Source organism: Lagenorhynchus albirostris, chromosome 8 (genome assembly GCF_949774975.1).
Source record: "Lagenorhynchus albirostris chromosome 8, mLagAlb1.1, whole genome shotgun sequence".
Lineage (NCBI taxonomy): Eukaryota > Metazoa > Chordata > Mammalia > Artiodactyla > Delphinidae > Lagenorhynchus > Lagenorhynchus albirostris.
The window spans coordinates 86,062,666-86,088,116 of record NC_083102.1 but is presented as its reverse complement, the minus strand read 5'-3'; the positions used below and the strand labels follow the sequence as shown (position 1 = coordinate 86,088,116).

Genomic DNA, 25,451 nt, shown 5'->3' with positions numbered 1-25,451 from the left:
TGGATCATCAATTTTCCATCTTTGAAACCATTTTTGTACTATCATATCAATACAAGTAGGCCTGGAGGGGTGAAACTATCCTGGGGAGAAAGAGCCTCCTCAAAGGACCTAATACAGTTGTCCCTCAGTATCCTCAGGGTTGGTTCCAGGACCCGCCATGGATACTAAAATCTGTGCATGCTCAAGGACCTTGTATAAAATGGCATAGTATTTGCATACATACATCCCACTGTATAAATCACCTCTAAATAAATCATCTGTAGATCACTTATAGTACCTAATCCAATGTAAATGCTATGTAAATAGTTGCCTGCACACAGTGAACTCTTTTGCTTTTTGAAACAATGGAATTTTTCCCCAAACATTTTGGATCCACATTTGGTTGAATCCATGAATGAAGAACCTGCAGATACAGAGGGCTATTTAAGATTCAGGATGAAGCCATTCTGAGTGATGACTCAGTCCAAGTTGGCCATGGCGCAGGTAGCATAACTGGACTCAAGTTGAGGGTCAGGGAACATCAGGGAAGTAGTAACCTCTCCTTGCCTTGCTCTCCACTTGCCATAACACTACATGGCTGCAAGAGGCATCCCTGGTTCCTCCTCTGGATGAGAGCACCTCTTCCTCACCAGCCTACCATACTGTTTTGCCCCTAGAGAAAAGAGGCCCTTAGAAGTGCTCCCCATTGCCTAAGACGATATTCTTCTGAGGAGTCCTTCACTCACCTCTGCTACCACGTTACCAGCAGGTGCAAGAGAGCCTCACACACCCACCTTAACCTGATTACCTGCTTCCCCTAAGAGACTATCAGGCTGAATCCCATTGTGTCTCATATCCCTGTACATCTATTCGCCTGACCCAATTTTCCATGCCTAGCACTCTTCTAAAACCCATCTTCTGCAAGTTTTGGAATTCATCATCTTTCATCACAGATTTCTATGTATATTTAAACTCTTCTGAACTCCACCTACCTGTCCTGAATAAAACCTGGCTGTCTACTTAGGATATCATTTCCCTGCCAACATTTGAATAGAGGCTGATTTTTTTTTTTCAATCCTGCTTGATTCACTGGGCTTACTGAATCTGTTGATTGATATTTTTCATCTGTTTTAGAAAATTCTTGGTCATTTTCAAATTCTGCTTCTACCTAATTCTCTCTTCTCCCTCTGGGACTCCGATCATAAATATGTTAGCTTTTTTTTTTTTTTTTTTTTAACTTAGTCCTACATGCCTATGCCTCTTTGGCTCTCTTCTGTTTTTTCCCCATTCTCTTTTCTGTGCTTAAGTTTGGATATTTTTCATTGATTGTCTTCACGTTTACAGATTCTGTTTTATGCTGAGTCTCGTCTACTGTTAAATACATCAAATGAATCAAATGAGTTCTTAATTTCAGATGGTATATTTTTCAGTTCTAGAATGTCCATTTGATTTTTTTATACATTCCAATTAATATTCTGCATCTTTTCATCCATTTTGTCTATCATTTCCTGTTTTCTTTAACATGTTATTATCAATTTAAAACCATTGTCTGTTAATATGAATAACTTTGAATTAAATTATTAGAATTTAGTTATTAGAATAGAATAAATGTTCTTTACTCAACTTACTGGTGTGATTTCTGTCTCCTGGCTGGACGCTGACTGATACAGAAGGCTTAAGTGGAATGCTACACAGGGGACTTTCTGGGGAGTTGGAAAATGACTGAGGTGTAGGTGTATCCATTGTCAGAATTATACAGCTAGGATTTGTGTTGAATTCATGTAAACTTTACCTAAAAAAATTATAATTGAGAACAGGTGGAAAAATGGGTGAATATATAGATAATACAAAGATCACAGAATGGTGATAATTGTTGAAACTGGGTGATGGGCACATAGGGGTTCATTATACTATTGTTTACTTTATATACGTTTGAAGTTTTCCATAATAAAAAGTTAAAATAAATGATAGTCATGGCTGCTCATAATGTATGTAGCTAGGGATGGATGAAATGACAGGCTTGATTTGGCTGTGCAGTCATTTTCTGTTAGCTTGCTGTATCAATTATTCATTTATGTGTAACACAACTGCAAAACTTCATGGCCTAAAACAACATGACTCATTTAGTTTGCTCAAAAGTCTGAAATTCTTGCAAGGTTTTTTAGGGAGAGCTTGTCTCTGCTCCATGTGGTACCATCCAGGGTGGATCAGCAGAGGGTTAAAGATCCACTTTTAAGATGGTTCACTCACATGCCTCGCAAGTTGGTGTCAGATGTTGGCTGGGAGTTCAGTTAGGTCTGTGAACCAGGAGGCTTGGTTCCTCCATATGGGCCTCTCCATGGGCTGCTTGGACTTCCTCACAGTATGGTGGCTGAGTTCTAAGTGCAGGTGTCCCCAGAGAGAACTAGGTAGAAGTTATATCACCCTTTATGACCTAGGCTTGGAAGTCAACATAACGTTATTTTCACCTAGATTCAAGAGGAGAGAACATATACCCCACTTCTTGATGGGAAGTGTATCAAAGTCACATTGCAAAAAGAGCTCATGGGATGGGATATATTGTTATGGCCACTTAAGGAAATACAATCAGCTATATACCTGGCTTGTTCATTCAAGGGGAATCTGGGATCAAGTTGGATCTCAAAGTATTATCTGAACGAACAAGATGTGGATTACAACACTATCACCCAGTAAGTGGGTCTCAATTCTTCTATAAATATCCCTTCTTTCTTTTCTATGTTCCCCAGGAGCAGATGTATACTGGACATTAACAGGTTGCCTACACAACATCTACTTCCCTCTTCCTAATATTTCTTACACTCTTATTCCATAAACTACCTCTTCCCCATATAGCCCATATGCTTCAGGGAAACTGACTATCCCTATCTCTGGGGTTGGACCCTGATTGGCTTATGACAACCAGCGCATTCAAGTTCCCTGGCCACAATGTTTGTGACTATGATGGGTGGTGGTGAGGATCGTGGGAGAGGGCAAGATGTGACCTAAACCAGTTTAGATCAGGTTGCTTGGTTGGAATGCTGGGACAGAGATATAGCATCTCTGGATGTTTGTGGGGAAGCATGTAGCCCTGGGAGCCATTGCCAATTCTCCTGTGTCCACAAGGAAAGATGGTTTTAGGGTGAGCGGATTCTGAGGAAGGTAGAGTCAGGAAATGGAAAGAAATCAGGCCTCTAGTGACATCAGTTAGTCACTGGGTTAAATTCATCCAAAGCATGATCTACCTTTAGAATTTCTAGTGTAGGAGCCAATAAACTCCATGTTTAGTTGAGGTTTATTACTTGAACCCTAAAGTGTGTGAAGCAATACAAGGGGATTATCTATTATTACGAGATTGCCTAGGTTTGATTCTTGGCTTTGCCAATTACTAATTGTGTGACTTTGAGCAAGTTTCTAAATCTCTCTGCCTCAGTTTTCTGTGTAGTGAGATTCCAGTTGGATGAGAGACAGGCCTTTATAGTTTCTGGAGTGGGAGAAAGCAATTGTGAATGGGAAGAACGGGAAAAGAAAATCACAAAGTGTGTCCTGAGGCAAATCAGGTTCTGGAAAGAATACATGGGAAAGGTGAGGATCTGGAAATGGAGTCCTTTATACTATTCACTCTCACATATCCCTTGGAAAGCCTTTGTGGGCTTCTAGAGGTTTGCACACCAGCTTAAAATCTGCTGGATTTTATGTTCAATTCAAGTTAGGTTTTTTTTTTAACAACAGATTAGGCTCTGGACACCAGCCAGCCTTTTTTTCTTGGAGGGGATGGCAAGAGTGGTCAGCTAAGAAGGGTACATTTGACCATTTCATCAGCAAGCATTTGCCGGGCATCTACCATGTGCTAGTAGAAAACAGATTCAACCATTTGCAGCTATGACTCTGAAGCTGTCTCTAGCTCAGACTTTCTCCTGAGTGCTCTGTGCATTATCCCTTTGGGTGTCCTACAGACACATTAAAGAAGTGAAAAGAAATAGGCAAAGTTAATTTTAACAAGAGATTTTCTACCAACCAATCTATCCAGGCTATAATCATTTCAACATGGACTCAATATAAAATCATATTAAGTCTTCAGAATTGAGTGTGTATTTTACACTTGCAGCACATCTCAGTTTGGACTAGCCATGTCTGAAGTGCTCAATAGCCACATGAAACTAGTAGCTGCCATATTAGTGCAGGTCTGGAATGCATTAACATATTTAATAAGCCAGAGAAAATTACCTTTGACCCAGATATGATCATTGTGTCTTTGAGAAGGTTGTTGTTTTCACAGGCACCAAGCTTCTGGAACTTCAGGAAGAGTCTGAGTGGCACAGGGAGGGTGGAGCGGCTGTCTAGTCAGGTTGGTCACCTGCAATCAGTGTCACACATGGGACAGTTTTTCTCACATGCACTGAAATAAATTGATACCTATTTTCAAATCTTCAGGAATCACAGTGATTAGTTTCATATTGTGAAAAATGAACAAAGTGATATGAACATGCTATAGACTGAACGTTTATGTCTCCCCAAAATTCACATGTTAAAACCCAATCTCCAATGTGATGGTATTAGGAGGTGGGGCCTTTGGGAGGTGATTAGGTCATGAGGGTGGAGCCCTCATGGACGGGGTTAGAATACTTACGATGAAGACTCCAGAGAGCTCCATTGCTCCTTTCATCATGTAAAGGCACTGTCAGAAGATGGCCATCTATGAACCAGGAAGTGGTGCTCACCAGACACAGAATCTTCCTGCACTTTGATCTTGGACTTCCCAGTCTCTAGAACTGTGAGAAATAAGTTTCTGTTGTTTATTAGTCCCCCAGTCTATGGTGTTCTGTAATAGGAGTCCAAATGGACTAAGACAGAGAGTAAGTCATGGACTAACTGCTGCCATGGCTTGTCTCAAACCACAAAACCTTTTAAATCCTTAGCTGAGAAAGACTCCAGGGGAGACTTCGGGAGACATGAGTAGAGATTCAACAGGCGGCCCTGCTATCTTTCTGAATTTTACCATCCCTTTGAGATTCTCTCTTTGGTTACTGTTATATCTTGCATCCTTATCTAAATAAAGCCTGTCCCCAAAAATGACATATCGAATGTATAGAAAATCATAGATGGCTAGTATCTTGGTTGGCTTGGACTGCTATAATAAAATACCATAGACTGGGTGGCTTAAATAACAAAAATTTATTTTCTCAGTTCTGGAGGCTGCAAGTCTAAGATCAGGGTGCCAGCATGGCTGAGCTCTGTTGATGGCTCCCTTCCTAGCTTGCAGATGGCTGCCTTCTCACTGTGTCCTCACTTGGCAGAGAAAGAAAGAGAGCAAGCTGTCTGGTGTCTCTTTATATGAGGGTGCTAATCCCATCGTGAGGATCCTACCCTCATGACCTCATCTAAACCTAATTATCTCCCAAAGGCCCCATCTCCAAATACCATCACATTGGGGAATAGAGTTTCAAAATATGAATTTTTTTAAAATAAATTTATTTAGTTATTTTTGGCTGCATTTGGTCTTCGTTGCTGCATGCGGGCTTTCTCTAGTTGCAGCGAACGGGAGCTACTCTTTGTTGCAGGGCGTGGGCTTCTCATTGCAGTGGCTTCTCTTGTTGTGGAGCATGGGCTCTAGGCGTGCCGGCTTCAGTAGTTGTGGCTCATGGGCTAAGTAGTTGTGGCTCACGGGCTCTAGAGCACAGGCTCAGTAGTAGTGGCGCACAGGCTCAGTTGCTCCATGGCATGTGGGATCTTCCCAGACCAGGGCTTGAACCCGTGTCCCCTGCACTGGCAGGTGGATTCTTAACCACTGAGCCACGAGGGAAGCCCCTCGATATATGAATTTTGCAGGGACACGGTTCAGTCTATAGCAGCTAGTAAATGTAAGAAAACTAATTTAACTGCACTGAAAAAATGAAATGTAGATGAAAATGAATTATTTTCATCAAATCAACAAATATAAAAATGTTTTAATTCTCAGTGTTGGCAAGGTGAATGGGACACTCCCATTGGCTATCAATGAAAGTATAAACTGATAATATCTTTTTAGAAAAGCAATTTTGAGAAATGTATGAAGATCTTCAAAATACACATTTTGATTCTATTTCTAAGGAAATAGAGGTGAAGATATGTACATTTCATCATTAGTAGTGATAATATGTATATCATATAATTTTTAATAAAGGGAAAAAGTTAAAAACACCTAAATGTCCAGCCATTTATAAACTGTAAACATTTATGGTATAATTTTATGCAATAGGTTACCAACCAACCTCAATACATGATGTTTTGAAGAATTTTTGGTGGCATGGAAAAATGTTCGCAATGTAATAACTAGCCAGGAATAAAAAAAGGTATATGTAGGTACTTCCCTGGTGGCACAGTGGTTAAGAATCCTCCTGCCAAAGCAGGGGACACGGGTTCGAACCCTCGTCCAGGAAGATCCTACATGCCATGGAGCAACTAAGCCCGTGCACCACAACTACTGAGCCTGCGCTCTAGAGTCCACGAGCCACAACTACTGAGCCCGCGTGCCGCAGCTACTGAAGCTGGCGTGCCTAGAGCCCATGCTCTACAACAAAGAGAAGCCACTGCAATGAGAAGCCCATGCACTGCGATGAAGAGTAGCCCCCGCTCACCACAACTAGAGAAAGCCCGCACGCAGCAGCGAAGACCCAACGCAGCCAAAAATAAAATAAATAAATTTATTTTTTAAAAAAACTGTAGTATGATCCTAATTTTAATTTTGTAAAAATATATGTATTGAGGAAAGACTGAAATTAAAATTTTTATTAGAGGCTATTTCTGGTTGTCAGGATGATGGTTGCTTTTTATTTTCTTTGTATTTTTTTTCAACTTTCCAAATTACATAGAACATATATATTTTTATAATCAGAAAAAGTTCATATATTTAAACAAAATAATGAAAACAGGCTTATGTGTAGGGACAAGTGCCTCCTTTTTTGCTTTCCCATACTATTATCAAGTGAAATTTACTGATGGAGAATTAGAAAAGAAACATACAAAGAAAGCATAGGAAGCATAAAAACACTCATTGCTGGCAAGTGCTGGTTTCTCAGTCTAGGAAACCAGCTAGCTGGCCAGTTTGCAGGCCTGTGTCTGGTCTCCCTGGGACGAGAGCCCTTCTCCTCTGGCTGCTGTGCCAGCTGAGGTCTCCTGGATACCCTCTTTCCTAGATGGGTCAGCCTCTTTTCCTGCTTACGATGGCACTTCCATAAAATCTTCTCACTCTGCTTTCACGTAGGCCTGTGTGTGACTAATTGCATACTGATAGATTTCCAAAGTTTTTTTTCCTTTTTTAGCAGAATCCCAGGGTTCTAAGGACACCTATGGGGGATGCTCTAGAGGTTAAGAAAGGATCTAGATTATATTTGGGGATTCCCATGAGTTTGGGTTTTTTTTTAAGATTTTTTTTCTCTGATTTAAAAAACAAAATTTGAAACCACTGTGATCAGTCACAGGAAATAATCTCTTCCTTCATGGTTCCTGTCCTCCATGTTGCAGCAAGTGAGTAGACCTCATAGACCATCAGCACCTAGCACAGTGTCATGCAACCTAGGTGTATTATTTATACAACAGATATAAACATAGAGACAGTTTTTTAGACCTTGGAGTCCAGTATTGTTTTAAACTTTAATTTTAGATTTGAAAAAAAAAAGTGAACTAAATGATCAAAGACTTGGGAATTTGGGCAATAAAATATTTACTTTCTATATATTATTCTAAGATTTGGCAAAAGTATATTTCAGAAATTCAAAGTTTTTAAAAAAAACTATCTACATGTAGACACTGAGAGCCTGCGCCTCGATACAGTTGTGGGGAAACTGAATATTGCCTTCAAATTCTTCACTCTCACTATATTCATTGTTTCTCTCTCTGAGAACTCTGAAATACTCATCCCACCACCGTTGGAATCTCCTTCCTTGGAGATATTCCTTCCAAAAGACATCTATATTTTAAAAGCTATCACTAAGCTAGGAGTCCATACAATGAAGCCCTATTGGTAGAATATCAAACAGTAGGTTATCAGAAGTATTTAGAAATCTGTTTCTCTTTCAATTTTCTACATACTAGGCAGAAGTCAGCACACTGTCTACAAACAAGGCCTGCCCCATAGGGACCAAAGATGGGCAAGATATTAAGGGTATAATGTCTACAAAACTCTTTAGCCCCTACATATAAAGATTGCATCTGCGAGTGTGAGAAAGTGTTAGCTCAGGTTTCGGTTTAACAACTAGGAAAGATTAAAGGAGTTTGCAAAACTAGATCTGCCCAGCAGAGGGCATGTTTAAGTTACAAACCATGATCTTTATGCAAAGTTTTCTATTTTTAGAAATTAATAAATAAATACATGTTTTTAAAAATTCTTATGCAGTTTTTATGCTTTGTGTTTCTTTCATGATTAAGTTTCCAATCTGTATTTTAAAAAAACGTATTTATTTCTAAATCACATAGACTCTACTATCGGAAGTTTTTTTAGAGACTAATAGCTGCAAATACTTGCCAGAGATGCAAGAATCAGGAATTACTAAATATATGAGCAAGAGACCACAAGCTTATGTAGATGAGAAGGAACTGGTCACACTAACTCATTTGGCTGGACCCTGGGACTAGAAGGTTGTGGCTTCCCCTGAGGGCAGTTATGTTTGCTGTGTTCCCTTAGCCCAGCCAGCCAGTTCATAGATGCAGTTCCAGAGGAAAACCCATGGTACACTTAAACAACCCAAAGGCATATGACAACCCAAAGGCTTATTATTTCTTCAGTAACAATTCACCTACTCATCTAGGGATTACATGGCTGGTGACCACCTCCCTGTTGGGCCAGGCACAATCCCACAGGTATTAGGATCCTGCTTTTACTGTCTTGCTCTCACTTCATAGAGACCTCGTCTCCTCTCCTGTCCAGTCTGCCTTAAAACCCCTCAAGTTCTGGCCTTGGGGGCATCTTCCTGTCCCTGGGGTCCCTCCTTAATGGCTAAATCCAGTTGATCCCTTTTGATAATCTTCAATATGTTTTTAGTTATAGAGTTTCTAAAATAAAAATTTGGCACCCTCTATTTAAATGTTGACAAGACACAGAACCCCCTTTATTTACAAATTTTTAACTTACTAACTTCCATAGAAAAACATTAAGACACTCCTAGAACTACAGCATGCCAACACAGTCTCTACTACAGATGGGGATGGTGAGCATTTCTGAGATGGAACTTTGGATTGTTTTGGGGGTTGGAGGGTAGGGAGGTTTGAAGGGACTTTGGACAATGTTTAGAAACTTAAGCCTCCTCCTAAGTAAAGGGGTTTCTGTAACTATATGGTGCTGACATTGCAATTTTAAAAGCAATCTCATCTGGAAAAAAAACAAGGTGTAAACTATATGTTGATTACCATCTACTTGAAAGAAGAATGTGTTTGGGGGTTGGCATATGAATAAAATATTTTGGAAGAGATAACGTGAAAAAAAACCTCTCAAGTTCTGGAGAAAGATACACATGCACACAATTTTGTTTGAGTGCATGGTATGGGCCAGGGGGGAGTCCGGGGTTTGTAGTTTAAAAACATGCCGGCTCTGTGAATCACTTGGCCCTTCTCTGCCACATCTGTGAAATCCAGAAGCAAGAATATACCCTCTAAAAGTCGAGGTCAACCCTAGAGGGATCTTGGAAACACACTGAGCTGCGACTCTCTGTTGTATGGCCATCTGTGACCTTGGCCATGTGATTGATCTTGCAGGGGTTTGATCATGAATGACCTATTGTGTCTAGAGGAAGATCCAGTCCTGGGTCCCGGTATGGAATTCTGACGTCGTCACAGAGTGACTCTGCCTGCTTCTCTTTTACATTTATCCTCCATTCCAGCCAAACTGGTTTGTGCCCCTGAGGTTTTGTTCTTGCCAAGAGGAAGACCCTTGCCCTCTCCTTACCAGTTGAAACTTTCTCCAACTGCTGAGGACCCCACAAGCATTTGGTAATCACTTTTAGCTCTGCCCTCATGAAGCAATTATCTTCTATATTGCTACTTAGGCCCTTAGCATTTTTCCTATGTTTATCTGAGTATCTAAAAAGATAAACAAGACTTGCTCTCTCAAGTGTCTTATATCTACCCATAGTTCTAATATACAGTTCCTGCCTTGCTATTTATATTTAAACTATTGTTCTATCAACTTCTCTCTCCTAACCATTTCTCTCTCCTAACCAAGACCAAATGCATTGGTCTTAATCTCTTCCAATAGACTTGGTATAAAGTCTCTCTTTCTCTGTCATTACACTGGCCTTTGAATGGTACAAGGGAATATTTAAAAATTTATTTTCTCTTTGTCCAAGTCTTTTCCTGTAATGGAAGTGATAATTAGCAGTGGAATGGTTTAAAAAATGATGATGGCTTGCTATCATTATTATCTATTGAGTACTTATTTTGTGCTAGAAAACAATTCAAAGTACTTTACATACATTAATTCATTTAATTATCATGATAGCCCTATGATATATATACCTTTATTATCCCATGTATGGTTAAGGAAACAGAAGCACAAGAGAAGTAGCTTGTCAGAGGTTACACACCAGAAAATTACAGATCCAGGAGTTAAACCCAGAGGACTCCATTCACTGCATTATCTTGCTTCTTGTAAGATGGGTAGTACTGAAAAGGAGTAGAAACAACCGTCTTGGATAAACCCTTCTTTGTCCTAAGTACCCAGACATTTTTCAGAATATTTGAGAAATATTCTGGACTGAGATTAGGGAGGCAGAGGCAAAGAAAGTGGAGGATTGCACAATTGTTTTATGAATTTACAAGACTGAGAAAGCCAAGTAAGTCATGGTCTTTTTTTTGTCCTTGACCATGTAAGTTTTTACTAAGAAGGCTAGCAATAATAAAGCCCTACTCATCGTTTTTTGAGAGTCAAACATTCATTTTGCAGGCATCTTTGCATATTTTGTCTCTCCTTATAAAGACCAAGCTAATGGTTTTATAGCAGAAAAAAAAATCTATTGATTCACTAACTATGCTTTCATATTTGCATGGAGCTATGCACTGTTCACACATTAAGATGTGAAACCCCAGGATATTTTATTTTGCCCAGTGGGAAACTATGAACAGTGAGATTTGTTATGCAAAAAGTGAACATTTGAACTATGCTAGTTCCATATGACTTTATTAGCACTCCACAGACTTATCCTTTCAACTTGATTTGATTTCTGCAGGATAACTTTTCAGGAAAAGTAGTTTTCTGATCTGTGGAGCTTGGAAATATAAAGAAATAAGCAACTTCTCATATTCATTTATCAGATCCCAATTTTCTCAATAATTTACTTTAAAGCTGAATTCCAGTAAGGCTTCAGTGTGATAGGAATCAACTGGGGAGCCAATCAAAATGCAGGTTCCTAGACCTCATCCTCTGAGACCAATTCATTCCCCAGGTTATTCTGCTGCAGATGTCCTCTGGGTACCAGACTAGGATCAAGGGGAGAATGTGGAGTAGGGAGTAGAGAAACTCAGTACTATAGTGATCGAGGCACAGAAGGGCTAGAAAGCAGATGGGCTTTTCATCAGGGCTATTTAGGGAGCTGTCTGAAGTCTAGCCTCCAGGGAATAGACAACTTCAGCCCTTAGGTAATAGAAGACTATTCAAATCCAGCTTGACAACTTTGGTGAGAATACTGATCTCCCATATCACTATATTCTTTAGGCCTGGGGGAGAAGGAAATTAGTCTGCAGATGGCTGAGTGCTCACTGTAAGCAGCTGGGGTGGGGCTACATCGGAGGCAGAGCTGGGAAGGGAGAGACATCGAGGTCTTACCCTTTGGCCATAGCCCTAGGGGCTAGGTTCCCAGCCCGCAGGTTGCACACTAAGGGGTGGGGGGGGACATGGAGCTACTGCAAATGGGAAAATGTGCTGTGCAGGTTCAGTCAGGAGAATTATGCTCTTATGTGGAGGAACACTATGAGAACTGCTGAGAGTCTAAAACCCAGGACCTCCAGGCCTGGATCTGTTGACACTTGGCTCACGGAGGTAGGTGGGAAGAACTCTGCATGACTCAGAGGTGGAATTATTTTGTTCATGAGACAGAGGAGTAGGAAAAAAGCCAGCAAGAGGAGGCCCTATGTGGAGGAAGGGCCAAAGAGAGAGCCTCACCCGCTATACACACATACACATCCCCACACCTGTACCAGGAGACCCACCAGTGAACCAAAGAGAAATGTCTAAGCACTCCAGGTGGTTTCTGTGGGATGTGTGCTGTAACTCTTTTTCTCTGTCTCAAATGGAGAGGTATTCAATATATGACTCACCAATACATTTTTTGTTTGTTTGTTTTGTTTTTTTGCGGTACGCGGGCCTCTCCTGTTACGGAGCACAGGCTCCGGACGCTCAGGCTCAGCGGCCATGGCTCACGGGCCAGCCACTCCGCGGCGTGTGGGATCTTCCCGGACCGGGGCACGAACCCGCATCCCTGCATCGGCAGGCGGACTCTCAACCACTGCGCCACCTGGGAAGCCCCACCAATACATTTTTTAAATTTACTTTATTTTATTTACTTATTTTTGGTTGCATTGGGTCTTCGTTGCTGTGTGCAAAACATATATATATATATATATATACACATATATATACATATATACATATATATACATATATACATATATATATATATATATATGGAGCGTCCTTTCCCTCCACCCATTAAAATCACTGATTCAATTTCCATTATATATATATAATGGAAAATAACTCAACCATAAGAAAAGAATGAAATAATGCCATTTGCAGCAACATGATGGACCTAGAGATTATCTTACTAAGTGAAGTAAGCCAGAAAGAGAAAGACAAATACCATATGATATCACTTATATGTGGAATCTAAAATATGATACAAATGAACTTATTTACAAAACAGAAACAGACACAGAAAACAAACTTATGGTTACCAAAGGGAAAAGGAGGAGGGGGAAAAAGATAAATTAGGAGTTTGGGATTAGCAGATACAAACTACTATATATAAAAAAGATAAACAACAAGGTCCTAATGTATAGCACAGGAAATTATATTCAATATCCTATAATAAACCATAATGAAAAAGAATATATCTATATCTGAATCACTTTTCTGTACACCAGAAACTAACACAACATTGTAAATCAACTATACTTCAATAAAAAAGGAGTTCCTCATATTTAAAAATGGTAGAAACCATTGATCACAACTATTTCTTCAATTGGACTGTCCCTTCCTGCACCAGGGATCTAACCCGTGACCCCTCACATAATGCAACAACTCACCATTTACAATGGAATTTTTTTTAAGAGTAAAGGTAAACTGCATGTTGCTCTGGTTATTTGGTAACATTGAATAAACACAGAGGGGTATCTATAAAGCACATTTAGTTTAGAAACTGTCACATTATTTGACTTTGTCTGACAGAAAGTCTCTTGCTTAGTAAGAACATGCAAATCCAGAAACACTGCTTCCATTTCATTTTCCCAGGCTCTGTTATGTGGTCTACTTGTTACATGTCCTGAGGATCCCCTGAGGTATTTAGAGAAAATGATCACTGCTGTAATGGAAAATGGTCTTGAAAGTCTTCTCTGGTAAGTATTGTTTTGATTTATGGTAGGGAGATATTTTATTTTGAAGGTAAAACACTCATTGTATACTATCAAAAAAGGTCTTGCTAATGAATGTTTCCAATCTTAAGATTGTCCAAGAATCCCTCCATAGGCATATATATATATATATATATATATATATATATATATATATAATCATGATTGTTTATTGAGCTAGGACATTTAGTTACCCCAAGTAGTTTTCAGTCTGTTATTATATTTTTTTAAATAAATTTATTTACTTATTTATTTTTGGCTGTGTTGGGTCTTCGTTGCTGCACGCGGGCTTTCTCTAGTTGCAGAGAGCGGTGGGTATTCTTCCTTGTGGTGCACGGGTTTCTCATTGCGGTGGCTTCTCTTGTTGCTGAGCACAGGCTCTAGGCGTGCGGGCTTCAGTAGTTGTGGCTCGCGGGCTCTAGAGCGCAGGCTCAGTAGTTGTGGCGCATGGGCTTAGCTGCTCCGTGGCATGTGGGATCTTCCTGGACCAGGGATCTAACCCGTGATCCCTGCATTGGCAGGCGGATTCTTAACCACTGCGCCACCAGGGAAGTTCCCCTCCATTGGCTTTTAAGTCCCCCAAACTTCAATAGGAAAAATTTATCCACTGGTTCTTAAGTGAGAAACATAGCACACTCTCATCAACAACGTGTGCTCATAGGACAGTTTATTTCAAGTTGAGGATGAGGACAGGATGAGGATGCTTCTTGGGGAGCACAGCAGAATCCTGAGGGGGGAGTGGTTTGAAAAAGCCCTCCAGGTGATTCTGACATGCCTCTCCCAAGGGGAAGTGTTTTTCCTTCCCTTCCCTTCCCCTCCACCCATTAAAATCACTGATTTAATTATGGAACTAATTACTATGAAATGAAATTAATTTTTGACTGCATTTTATGATTTTATTAAAGGGATATGTGCATTGATCCATCAATGAAACCCAAAATTCGGAGACTGTTGGAAACTTACGTGGAACAACTTTTTGGACTGGATGATCAGCTGGTAAGTATTATTAACCAAACACTCTACACTATACATCTTAAGTTTGGACGGAAGCTCTCAAAAAGATTTTAGATTTCACGAGAGGTGTGAGGTCACACTGTTTTTGAAATTGGGGCCACTCAGAAACGTGAAAGAACATCACATACACATATACAAACATCCCACCCCACCCCCCTACACACATATGCACAAAGCCACACTCACAGAAACCTCCCCAAATTTCCAAGAAGCATTTGGATAGGCAGTTATTCTTTCTCTTTCTGACAAAATCTCTCTACTAAATCTCCCCCTTTCTCCTTCTCCTCCTCTCTTGTATCTTTATAATGACAAAAATAGCATTATGGAAAGCTTTAAAGGAGGATATTTTCTTTCCGTTCTAATCTACTTCCTTTGTATTCCACGCCCCCTCCATTCTCTCTGCCATCTGCCTGGGAATTATGCTTACAAAGATATGGCCGAAACATTAATGAGACCTAACTTAAAAACCAGACCAAGTTAATGAAAGGAACAACCAGCTCCAACAGCTGGTTTTGATCCTGTAAAGAGGGGAAGGAAGTAATTCAGAATATGGAGACTTTCAGAACAAAGACTGTGCACCTGAGAGAAGCTAAAATAGCAAAAGGCATGTGGGGAGAGAAAGGGCAACACGAATTAGCTGTGTGTGGGACCATGTGTCATACCTCTAGATCCCAGGCTGGTGTCTCAGTGAGCACAGGCAGGGCTAGTTGCTGGTGACGTCAGGCACTGAAAAGTAGAATCAAAGCCATGGTCACGGTGGGTGCTGAGAGCCAGGAACAAGGTGAAGCATCATTTAGAAGGATGGGTGGAGAGTAACACCAGATCCTAATCAGTGATCTACAACAGAGAGACAGAAATAGAGGGATGGGATATTTCTGCCAAGCCTGGGATGATTCAGAGGCACCAATACACTGGGAAGAACCCATATGTTTGATCATAGTTGATCTGCATCATGGTGTGTGGGTGTCTTAAAGACTTTATCAACCACAGAATTTTGATCCACTATGGAGTGCAGATATCTGCAAACTGTGTTCTTGGAGGTGTTTGGGGGCAACCTCAGGAGCTGGGGAGAGAAGACCCAGGGGATGGGATTCTTGATCCTCTCCTCCCCACCCCTTATCCTCTAGAACAGTACTGCACTGAGTATAATGTCACATGAAAAAACACTTGAAAACCATTGCTATAAGATACTAAAATTATTAAAAACCACTGATCTAGAGGGGTAAATATTATCAATATTTTGAAAATGACCTTATAAAATACAATCAGATTGTGTCCAATGTCTAGCTAGAAGCCCACAGAGAATCTTTACAGGTTTGCACAGAATTCTGAGACACTGTAGCTACTTCAAATCTAAAGTTTTATTTGAAAAGGAATTCATAGAGATATTTCATGACATTAAAAGCACAAAATATTGGAAGCTGATCCAGATTTAGAAAAGAGTATGACAATTCACCAAGGCATAGAAAGGCTGCCCACTTCGTAAGTTAGAAAAAACAGAAAATAGATATGACTTCGCAAACTGTGAATCTCTAGGTGCCTAGGATTGCTTAGAGAGCTCAACCTAGGCTGGATAGACAATTCATTTCTCTTTCACCCTCAGAGAAAAACGAAGGTTTTTTTTTCCCCCACAAAGACATAAAACACTTTAATCCTCAATGTTTCTAATATTTTAAATTACAGTATACTAAATAAACATAGCTTTGCTCCCCCCCCATTTTTCTTTCCTATAGTTATAACTGCCAGTCAGAGTTTTTAATGGTTTGCTAAAATATTTTACAGATCACAAACAATTGTAATTTTCCCCATGGATTATTAAGATTGCTTTGCATGGTTTCAGCGTGCAGTCATTTTTATGGCCTCACGCTATGAAGTCCTCCACAGCAAGGACATGTCTATTTATAAATATGTATTTGTTTCTATTTGTGCAAACAGAGAAGATTGAATACAAGAAACTGTAAGCCAAACAGTTACAAAAAAAAAAAAAGAGAAACTGCTCTCATGACAGTAGACAGAAAGACAGTTTAACTGTGTGTTCCAAGATTAAAGAATCAACCATTGTAAGGAGGAAACTAAATTCACAGACTTGATTCTCATTTCTTAGGAAATGAAATCTCCAGGTGGGCCTACTAATTACAAGAAGAAAAGGCATCTGTAACATTAAAAACATCTTTTTATTACAGAAGAATTTAAATATGACTCAAAAGTAGAGAGAATATATAATGATCCCCCTTCATTCAGCTTAAACAATAATCAACATTTTGCCAATCTTGTTAATTATTCTCCCCTCCCCCGTTTTGCTGGAGTATTAGAAAGTAAATCCCAGGAATTGTATTACTTTACCAATAAATACTTCAGTGTTCATCTTTAACAACAAATGGTGTTTTTAGAGAACGTAGCACAGTGCAACTGTCTATGAAATGTAATGAAATGAGCAATAATTCCTGAATGTCATCTAGTGATGATTACATTCAGATATATATAGACTCCATATTCAGTCCATATTTGGGTTTTCCAAATTGCCTCGAAAATGCCTTTTCACATATGGCTCTGTTAAGTTGAAATCCATACAGGGTCCGCACATTACACTTGGTTTGTTATGTATCTAATGTCTCTTGTCATCTGCAATATTTCTCTTTCTTCTTCTTTTTTTTTTTTTTTTTTGCCATATGAGGGTCTCTCACAGTTGTGGCCTCTCCCGTTGCGGAGCACAGGCTCCGGACCCACAGGCTCAGCGGCCATGGCTCACGGGCTCAGCCGCTCCGCGGCATGTGGGATTCTCCCGGACCAGGGCACGAACCCGTGTCCCCTGCATCGGCAGGCGGACTCTCAACCACTGTGCCACCAGGGAAGCCCTCTCCTTTCTTCTTTTTTCCCACGCCACTTATTTATAGAAGAAAACAGATCATCTGTCATGTAAAATGTCCCACATTCTCATTTCCTCTAGAATCCTTTCATTTGTTCTGTTTCTTGTATTTCCTGCAAGTTTGCAGTTAGATCTACAAACTCGATATTCAGGTTCTTTTTTCCTTCTTTTTCTCTGATGACAAGAATAATGCAGAGGAGATGTTGGGTTCCTTCTAATGCATTGCATCAGGAGGCACCCATGGTCTGCCTGACATTAACTAATTGCTTATTAGTTTCATCCTGCAACACCCATATGATGGTTTTGAAATAACAATACCACAAGACCAGTAACCAAAGAACTATGGAAAGCTGTTTAAGAAAATTATGCAATTCTTTTTGCTTTTAAGATATATATATCTTACCCGGTATTTTCATTAAAATAATACTTTTTTGTGTGTCGATGGTCATCTTTTTTTTCTTTGATATAATTATGCTTTTTCAATTATTTGTAACATTACATGACAGCAAAAATCAAAACAATAAATGAGGAGTTCGCAGAGAAGTATTGTTCCCTTTCCTGCCTCTTTATCTACTCTATTCCATCCCTTTCTCTAGGTAACCAATTTCAGTAGCTTTTAGTTTATCTCTCCATTGCTTTTTTTTGAAAATATATGAGCAAATACATGTATTCCCCTCCCCCTTGACTTCCTACACAGAAGTAGCAGACTACATATAGCCTTCTGCTTCTTGCTTTTCTCACTCAATATGTCCTAGAGATCACTCCCTTATACGACTTTTAAAATGATGCTATCAGAGAGAGCACTGAGTAACAAAACTCTAAAATCTAAATGAAAGATGTGGACTTAAAAAGTCTTACTGATATAACAACCAAAGCTTAACTATGAAAAGGAAACTTAACTTTATGAACCCAGGAGCTGGGGTTTTAATAATTTGGGAGAAGCAGACAGATCTTGTGCCCTAAACAAGATAACCACATCCTATATCCTTGCTGGTTTGCAAAAGTAGTCTTTTGAGATGGAGATCGTTTCCTGAGGAGGGATCAAAATAAGTGTTACTGTAATCTGGAAGGAATAAAAATAATGAAGTATAGAAATAGTGAAGATACAAACTAGATTCATACTGTTTACTTTAGGATAAGTTTAAATATAAAATAAGTAATAATAGCTAATGATATAGCATTTATGTATGTGTGTCTGCTGTGTATGGCATTTGAGAGTTCTAAGGAACATCTTTGTAAGTTTTTAATTTAGTTTAAGTTGTTTCAGGGACTTTACCTAATGAAATTTGCAATAAACATTTACATGTGTAAGAAAAATTGATTTTTCCAAGTTGTACTGAATTAACTGTGTTTATTAAACAGAGCTCTAAAATACAAATAACAGTGAGTGTTTCCCTCCATGCACAAAAGCTCCTTGAACACTAAATGGTCTGTCAATAATTTGCAGAAGGTCAAAAAATAAGAAAACTACTCAGCATGAAAAATCCAATACTTATGTCAGGCCATGGTACTGTATTTTAGACTGTGCTCACTTCTGCATTAAAGACATGGTTTCTTTTTACTATTGTTGTTATTACTATTAGCTTTTATAGCCTATGAAAAATAAACAATTCAGAGTTGGGAGGGATTTAAATTAATGCATTCAACACATATTAATAAACTCTTAGTCTGTTCAGGATGCTATAATGAAAATATCATAGGCTGGTGGTTACAAACAAGAGAAATTTATTTCTCAGAGTTCTGGAGGCTGGGAAGTCCAAGATCAAGGTGCTGGCCGGTTTGATGTCTTGAGAGCCTGCTTCCTGGTTCATAAACTGCCATCTTCTTGCTATGCTCTTACATGGCAGAAGGGGAGACGGAACTCTCTGAGGTCTCTTTTTGTTTATTTATTTATTTTATTTTTGGCTGCATTGGGTCTTAGTTGCTGCATGTGGGCTTTCTCTAGTTGCGGTGGGCAGGGGCTACTCTTCATTGCAGTGCATGGGCTTCTCATTTCCGTGGCTTCTCTTGCTGCGGAACATGGGCTCTAGGCACGTGGGCTTCAGTAGTTGTGGCGCATGGGCTCAGTAGTTGTGGTGCACAGGCTCTAGAGCACAACAGGCTCAGCAGTAGTGGCACATGAGCTTAATTGCTCCATGGCACGTGGGATCTTCCCAGACCAGGGCTCGAACCCGTGTCCCCTGAATTGGCAGGCAGATTCTTAACCACCGAGCCACCAGGGAAGCCCATCTGGGGCCTCTTTTTTAAAGGCACTAATCTCATTCATGAGAGCTCCACTCTCATGACCTAATCACCTCCAAAAGGTCCCACCTCCAAATACCATCACACTGGGGATTAGGTTTCAGCAGATGAATTACGGGAAACACAAACATTCAATCTATAGCAAACTCCATACTATGTTGCTAGCATTATTCTAGAATGATACTATATGGGATATTAATAAAGCTCATGAATGAAATAAAGGCATGGTGCTTTAAAATATGGTAAGATGTGTTAAGACAATTAATATATAATTTCTTGTTTCAAGGATTAACTGAGCAAAAAGAGGAATTGCCCACCAGAAGAAAAATTATGTTATAATATGCCAGAAACCAAAAATTATAATCTGAAGTTAATGATTAACTTATGCTATACTAGGTACATCAAGTATTATAGAAGTAAAACCTTTTTTCTATAGGTATTATTTAAATACATCCATTTTCTCATATATAGTAAAGTGAGTAGCTTACAAAGTTAAAAATTAATGGGGGGATTTCCCTGGTGGCACAGTGGTTAAGAATCCTCCTGCCAATACAGGAGACACGGGTTTGATCCCTGGCCCGGGAAGATCCCACATGCTGTGGAGCAACTAAGCCCGTGCACCACAACTACTGAGTCTGCGCTCTAGAGCCCATGAGCCACAGCTACTGAGTTCACACACCTAGAGCCTGTGCTCCGCAACAAGAGAAGCCACTGCAATGAGAAGCCCAAGCACTGCAATGAAGAGTAGACCCCGCTCTCTGCAACTAGAGAAAATGCTCAGCAACGAAGACCCATCACAGCCAAAAAAAAGAAAAAAAAAAGTAATGGGACCAATTACTACTGACATTAAAGAGCCATAAATTCGATATCTGTTTGTAAGTTAGCATTAATGATTTGTAATGGTATTTCATTATCTTTTCATTTATTACAAAATTTCTCCAGGTCTCACCATCCTGGGATAGTAACAGTGTTGATAGGAGTATCCCAAATTTCACTGCTTCTAGCCCCTATCTTTGTAACACAGGAGGTTGGTTTCTCCTTAAAATTCCAACCAATTTCTTCTGGGAATCTCAAAGCTGTCCTGTGTGAATTCAAGAAATCCAAGTGTCTCTGTCCCAAACCTGTGAAGCCATCTGAAGGTGGAGGCTTAGTGCTGCCGCTGTTGCCTTCCTAAGAGCTTTGATGTCCAATTGAGGTGGAGTAAAGATACCTATATTATGTTAACCTACTGTTAATATAATACTATCTTTACTCTTTAAAGAATGTACAGAAGGTACAGACGATTTCAGCAATCCTCAGTGAGCCATTCGCACATTAATGTGTGTTATTGTGAATAACTGCAAGTGATATCTGCATCTCTTTCAGCATATTCCACAGTTTAGACTTTTAATTTATATAGTTTTCCTATTCCTGCTTGGCAAGTGAGGCATTCTTGTATTTTTTTTAACAGAGAATCTCATTTTCTACTTTTTTTTTTGAGTTTGGGCTTAGCCCCTAATTTTATTTATTTATTTTTATTTTTATTTAAAAATTTTTATTGGAGTATAGTTGATTTACAATGTTGTGTTAGTTTCAGGTGTACAGCAAAGTGGATTAGTTATACATATACATATATCCGCTCTTTTTTAGATTCTTTTCCCATATAGGCCATTACAGAGTATTGAGTAGAGTTCTCTGTGCTGTACAGTAGGTCCTTATTAGTTATCTATTTTATATATAGTAGTGTGTATATGTCAGTCCCAATCTCCCAATTTATCCCTCCCTCATTTTCTACCCTTGAGAAGGCAAAATCATTCAGCTTAATAGTGACCAGCCAACCCACAACTATCAATATTTCCTATCAATATACTTGATAATAATAATGCCATAGTACTTACCTGAAAATGCTTTAAAGTAAGTGCAATATAATGGGAAATTTTTAAGCTGTGATTTTAACTTTAAAAAAAATGGGTAATAGGCATACACAATAAAATTCCAGAATATATAAATGGTATATAGTTCTTCTAGTCTGTTCCTGTCTCCCTACTGCCTTATTCTACTTCCCAAATGCAACCATCACTCTCATTCTCTTGTACATCTTCCAGAGGTAGCCTGTGCATTCCATTTATTATTATTTTTTTTTATTGGAGTATAATTGCTTTACAATGGTATGTTAGTTTCAGCTTCACAAAAAAATGAATCAGTTATATATATACATATATTCCCATATCTCTTCCCGCTTGCGTCTCCCTCCCTCCCTATCCCACCCCTCCAGGCGGTCACAAAGCACCGAGCTGATCTCCCTGTGCTATGCGGCTGCTTCCCACTAGCTAACTACCTTACGTTTGGTAGTGTATATATGTCCATGCCTCTTTATCGCTTTGTCACCGTTTACCCTTCCCCCTCCCCATAGCCTCAAGTCCATTCTCTAGTAAGTCTGTGTCTTTATTCCTGTTTCACCCCTAGGTTTTTCATGACATTTTTTTTTTAAATTCCATATATATGTGTTAGCATACGGTATTTGTCTCTCTCTTTCTGACTTACTTCACTCTGTATGACAGACTCTAGGTCTATCCACCTCATTACAAATAGCTCAATTTCGTCTCTTTTTATGGCTGAGTAATATTCCATTGTATATATGTGCCACATGTTCTTTATCCATTCATCCGATGATGGACACTTAGGTTGTTTCCATCTCTGGGCTATTGTAAATAGAGCTGCAATGAACATTTTGGTACATGACTCTTTTTGAATTATGGTTTTCTCAGGGTATATGCCCAGTAGTGGGATTGCTGGGTCATATGGTAGTTCTATTTGTAGTTTTTTAAGGAACCTCCATACTGTTCTCCACAGTGGCTGTATCAATTTACATTCCCACCAACAGTGTAAGAGGGTTCCCTTTTCTCCACACCCTCTCCAGCATTTATTGTTTCTAGATTTTTTGATGATGGCCATTCTGACTGGTGTGAGATGATATCTCATTGTAGTTTTGATTTGCATTTCTCTAATGATTAGTGATGTTGAGCATTCTTTCATGTGTTTGTTGGCACTCTGTATATCTTCTTTGGAGAAATGTCTATTTAGGTCTTCTGCCCATTTTTGGATTGGGTTGTTTGTTTTTTTGTTATTAAGCTGCATGAGCTGCTTATAAATTTTGGAGATTAATCCTTTGTCAGTTGCTTCATTTGCAAATATTTTCTCCCATTCTGAGGGTTGTCTTTTGGTCTTCTTTATGGTTTCCTTTGCTGCGCAAAAGCTTTTAAGTTTCATTAGGTCCCATTTGTTTACTTTTGTTTTTATTTCCATTACTCTAGGAGGTGGGTCAAAAAGGACCTTGCTGTGATTTATGTCATAGAGTGTTCTGCCTATGTTTTCCTCTAAGAGTTTGATAGTTTCTGGCCTTACATTTAGGTCTTTAATCCATTTTGAGCTTATTTTTGTGTATGGTGTTAGGGAGTGATCTAATCTCATACTTTTACATGTATCTGTCCAGTTTTCCCAGCACCACTTATTGAATAGGCTGTCCTTTCTCCACTGTACATTTCTGCCTCCTTTGTCATAGATAAGGTGACCATATGTGCGTGGGTTTATCTCTGGGCTTTCTATCCTGTTCCATTGATCTATCTTTCTGTTTTTGTGCCAGTACCATACCGTCTTGATAACTGTAGCTTTGTAGTATAGTCTGAAGTCAGGGAGCCTGATTCCTCCAGTTCCTTTTTTCGTTCTCAAGATTGCTTTGGCTATTCGGGGTCTTTTGTGTTTCCATACAAATGGCAAATTTTTTTGTTCTAGTTCTGTGAAAAATGCCAGTGGTAGTTTGATAGGGATTGCATTGAATCTATAGATTGCTTTGGGTAGTAGAGTCATTTTCACAATGTTGATTCTTCCAATCCAAGAACATGGTATATCTCTCCATCTGTTTGTATCATCTTTAATTTCTTTCATCAGTGTCTTATAATTTTCTGCATACAGATCTTTTGTCTCCTTAGGTAGGTTTATTCCTAGATATTTTATTCTTTTTGTTGCAATGGTGAATGGCAGTGTTTTCTTGATTTCACTTTCAGATTTTTCATCATTAGTATATAGGAATGCCAGAGATTTCTGTGCATTAATTTTGTATCCTGCCACTTTACCAAATTCATTGATTAGCTCTGGTAGTTTTCTGGTAGCATCTTTAGGGTTCTCTATGTATAGGATCGTGTCATCTGCAAACAGTGACAGCTTTACTTCTTCTTTTCCGATTTGGATTCCTTTTATTTCCTTTTCTTCTCTGATTGCTGTGGCTAAAACTTCCAAAACTATGTTGAACAAGAGTGGTGAGAGTGGGCAACCTTGTCTTGTTCCTGATCTTAGTGGAAATGCTTTCAGTTTTTCACCATTGAGGATGTTTGCTGTGGGCTTGTCATATATGGCCTTTATTATGTTGAGGAAAGTTCCCTCTATGCCTACTTTCTGCAGGGTTTTTATCATAAATGGGTGTTGAATTTTGTCAAAAGCTTTCTCTGCATCGATTGAGATGATCATATGGTTTTTCTCCTTCAGTTTGTTAATATGGTTTATCACATTGATAGATTTGCGTATATTGAAGAATCCTTGCATTCCTGGAATAAACCCCACTTGATCATGGTGTATGATCCTTTTAATGTGCTGTTGGATTCTGTTTGCTAGTATTTTGTTGAGGATTTTTGCATCTATGTTCATCAGTGATATTGGCCTGTAGTTTTCTTTCTTTGTGACATCCTTGTCTGGTTTTGGTATCAAGGTGATGGTAGCCTCGTAGAAGGAGTTTGGGAGTGTTCCTCCCTCTGCTATATTTTGGAAGAGTTTGAGAAGGATAGGCGTTAGCTCTTCTCTAAATGTTTGATAGAATTCACCTGTGAAGCCATCTGGTCCTGGGCTTTTCTTTGTTGGAAGATTTTTAATCACAGTTTCAATTTCAGTGCTTGTGATTGGTCTGTTCATATTTTCTATTTCTTCCTGATTCAGTCTTGGCAGGTTGTGCATTTCTAAGAATTTGTCCATTTCTTCCAGATTGTCCATTTTATTGGCATAGAGTTGCTTGTAGTAATCTCTCATGATCTCTTTTATTTCTGCAGTGTCAGTTGTTACCTCTCCTTTTTCATTTCTAATTCTATTGATTTGAGTCTTCTCCCTTTTTTTCTTGATGAGTCTGGCTAGTGGTTTATCTATTTTGTTTATCTTCTCAAAGAACCAGCTTTTAGTTTTATTGATCTTTGCTATTGTTTCCTTCATTTCTTTTTCATTTATTTCTGATCTGATTTTTATGATTTCTTTCCTTCTGCTAGCTTTGGGGTTTTTTTGTTCTTCTTTCTCTAATTGCTTGAGGTGCAAGGTTAGGTTGTTTATTCGAGATGTTTCCTGCTTCTTAAGGTGGGCTTGTATTGCTATAAACTTCCCCCTTAGAACTGCTTTTGCTGCATCCCACAGGTTTTGGGTCGTTGTGTCTCCATTGTCATTTGTTTCTAGGTATTTTTTGATTTCCTCTTTGATTTCTTCAGTGATCACTTCATTATTAAGTAGTGTATTGTTTAGCCTCCATGTGTTTGTATTTTTTACAGCTCTTTTCCTGTAATTGATATCTAGTCTCATGGCGTTGTGGTCAGAAAAGATACTTGATACAATTTCAATTTTCTTAAATTTACCAAGGCTTGATTTGTGACCCAAGATATGATCTATCCTGGAGAATGTTCCATGAGCACTTGAGAAAAATGTGTATTCTGTTGTTTCTGGATGGAATGTCCTATAAATATCAATTAAG

At 39.1% G+C, this 25,451-nt stretch overlaps 2 protein-coding genes across 2 annotated transcripts in view; one reads left to right on the top strand and one right to left on the bottom strand.

Annotated features, from left to right (window-relative positions):
- Positions 1-25,451, top strand: part of FBXL13 (F-box and leucine rich repeat protein 13) — a 185,033-nt gene that overhangs the window by 2,336 nt on the left and 157,246 nt on the right. The window contains 2 exon segments of the mRNA XM_060157227.1: positions 13,454-13,557; positions 14,478-14,568. Coding sequence (XP_060013210.1) covers positions 13,454-13,557; positions 14,478-14,568 — 195 coding nt within the window.
- Positions 4,727-25,451, bottom strand: part of LRRC17 (leucine rich repeat containing 17) — a 168,502-nt gene continuing 147,777 nt past the window's right edge. Inside the window, exons 4-5 of the mRNA XM_060157231.1 lie at positions 15,249-15,312; positions 4,727-4,748 (exon numbers count right to left, since the gene is read on the bottom strand). Of these exons, the coding sequence (XP_060013214.1) occupies positions 15,290-15,312 (23 nt within the window). The 3' untranslated portion in view covers positions 4,727-4,748; positions 15,249-15,289. The remainder of the gene's footprint in view (positions 4,749-15,248; positions 15,313-25,451) is intronic.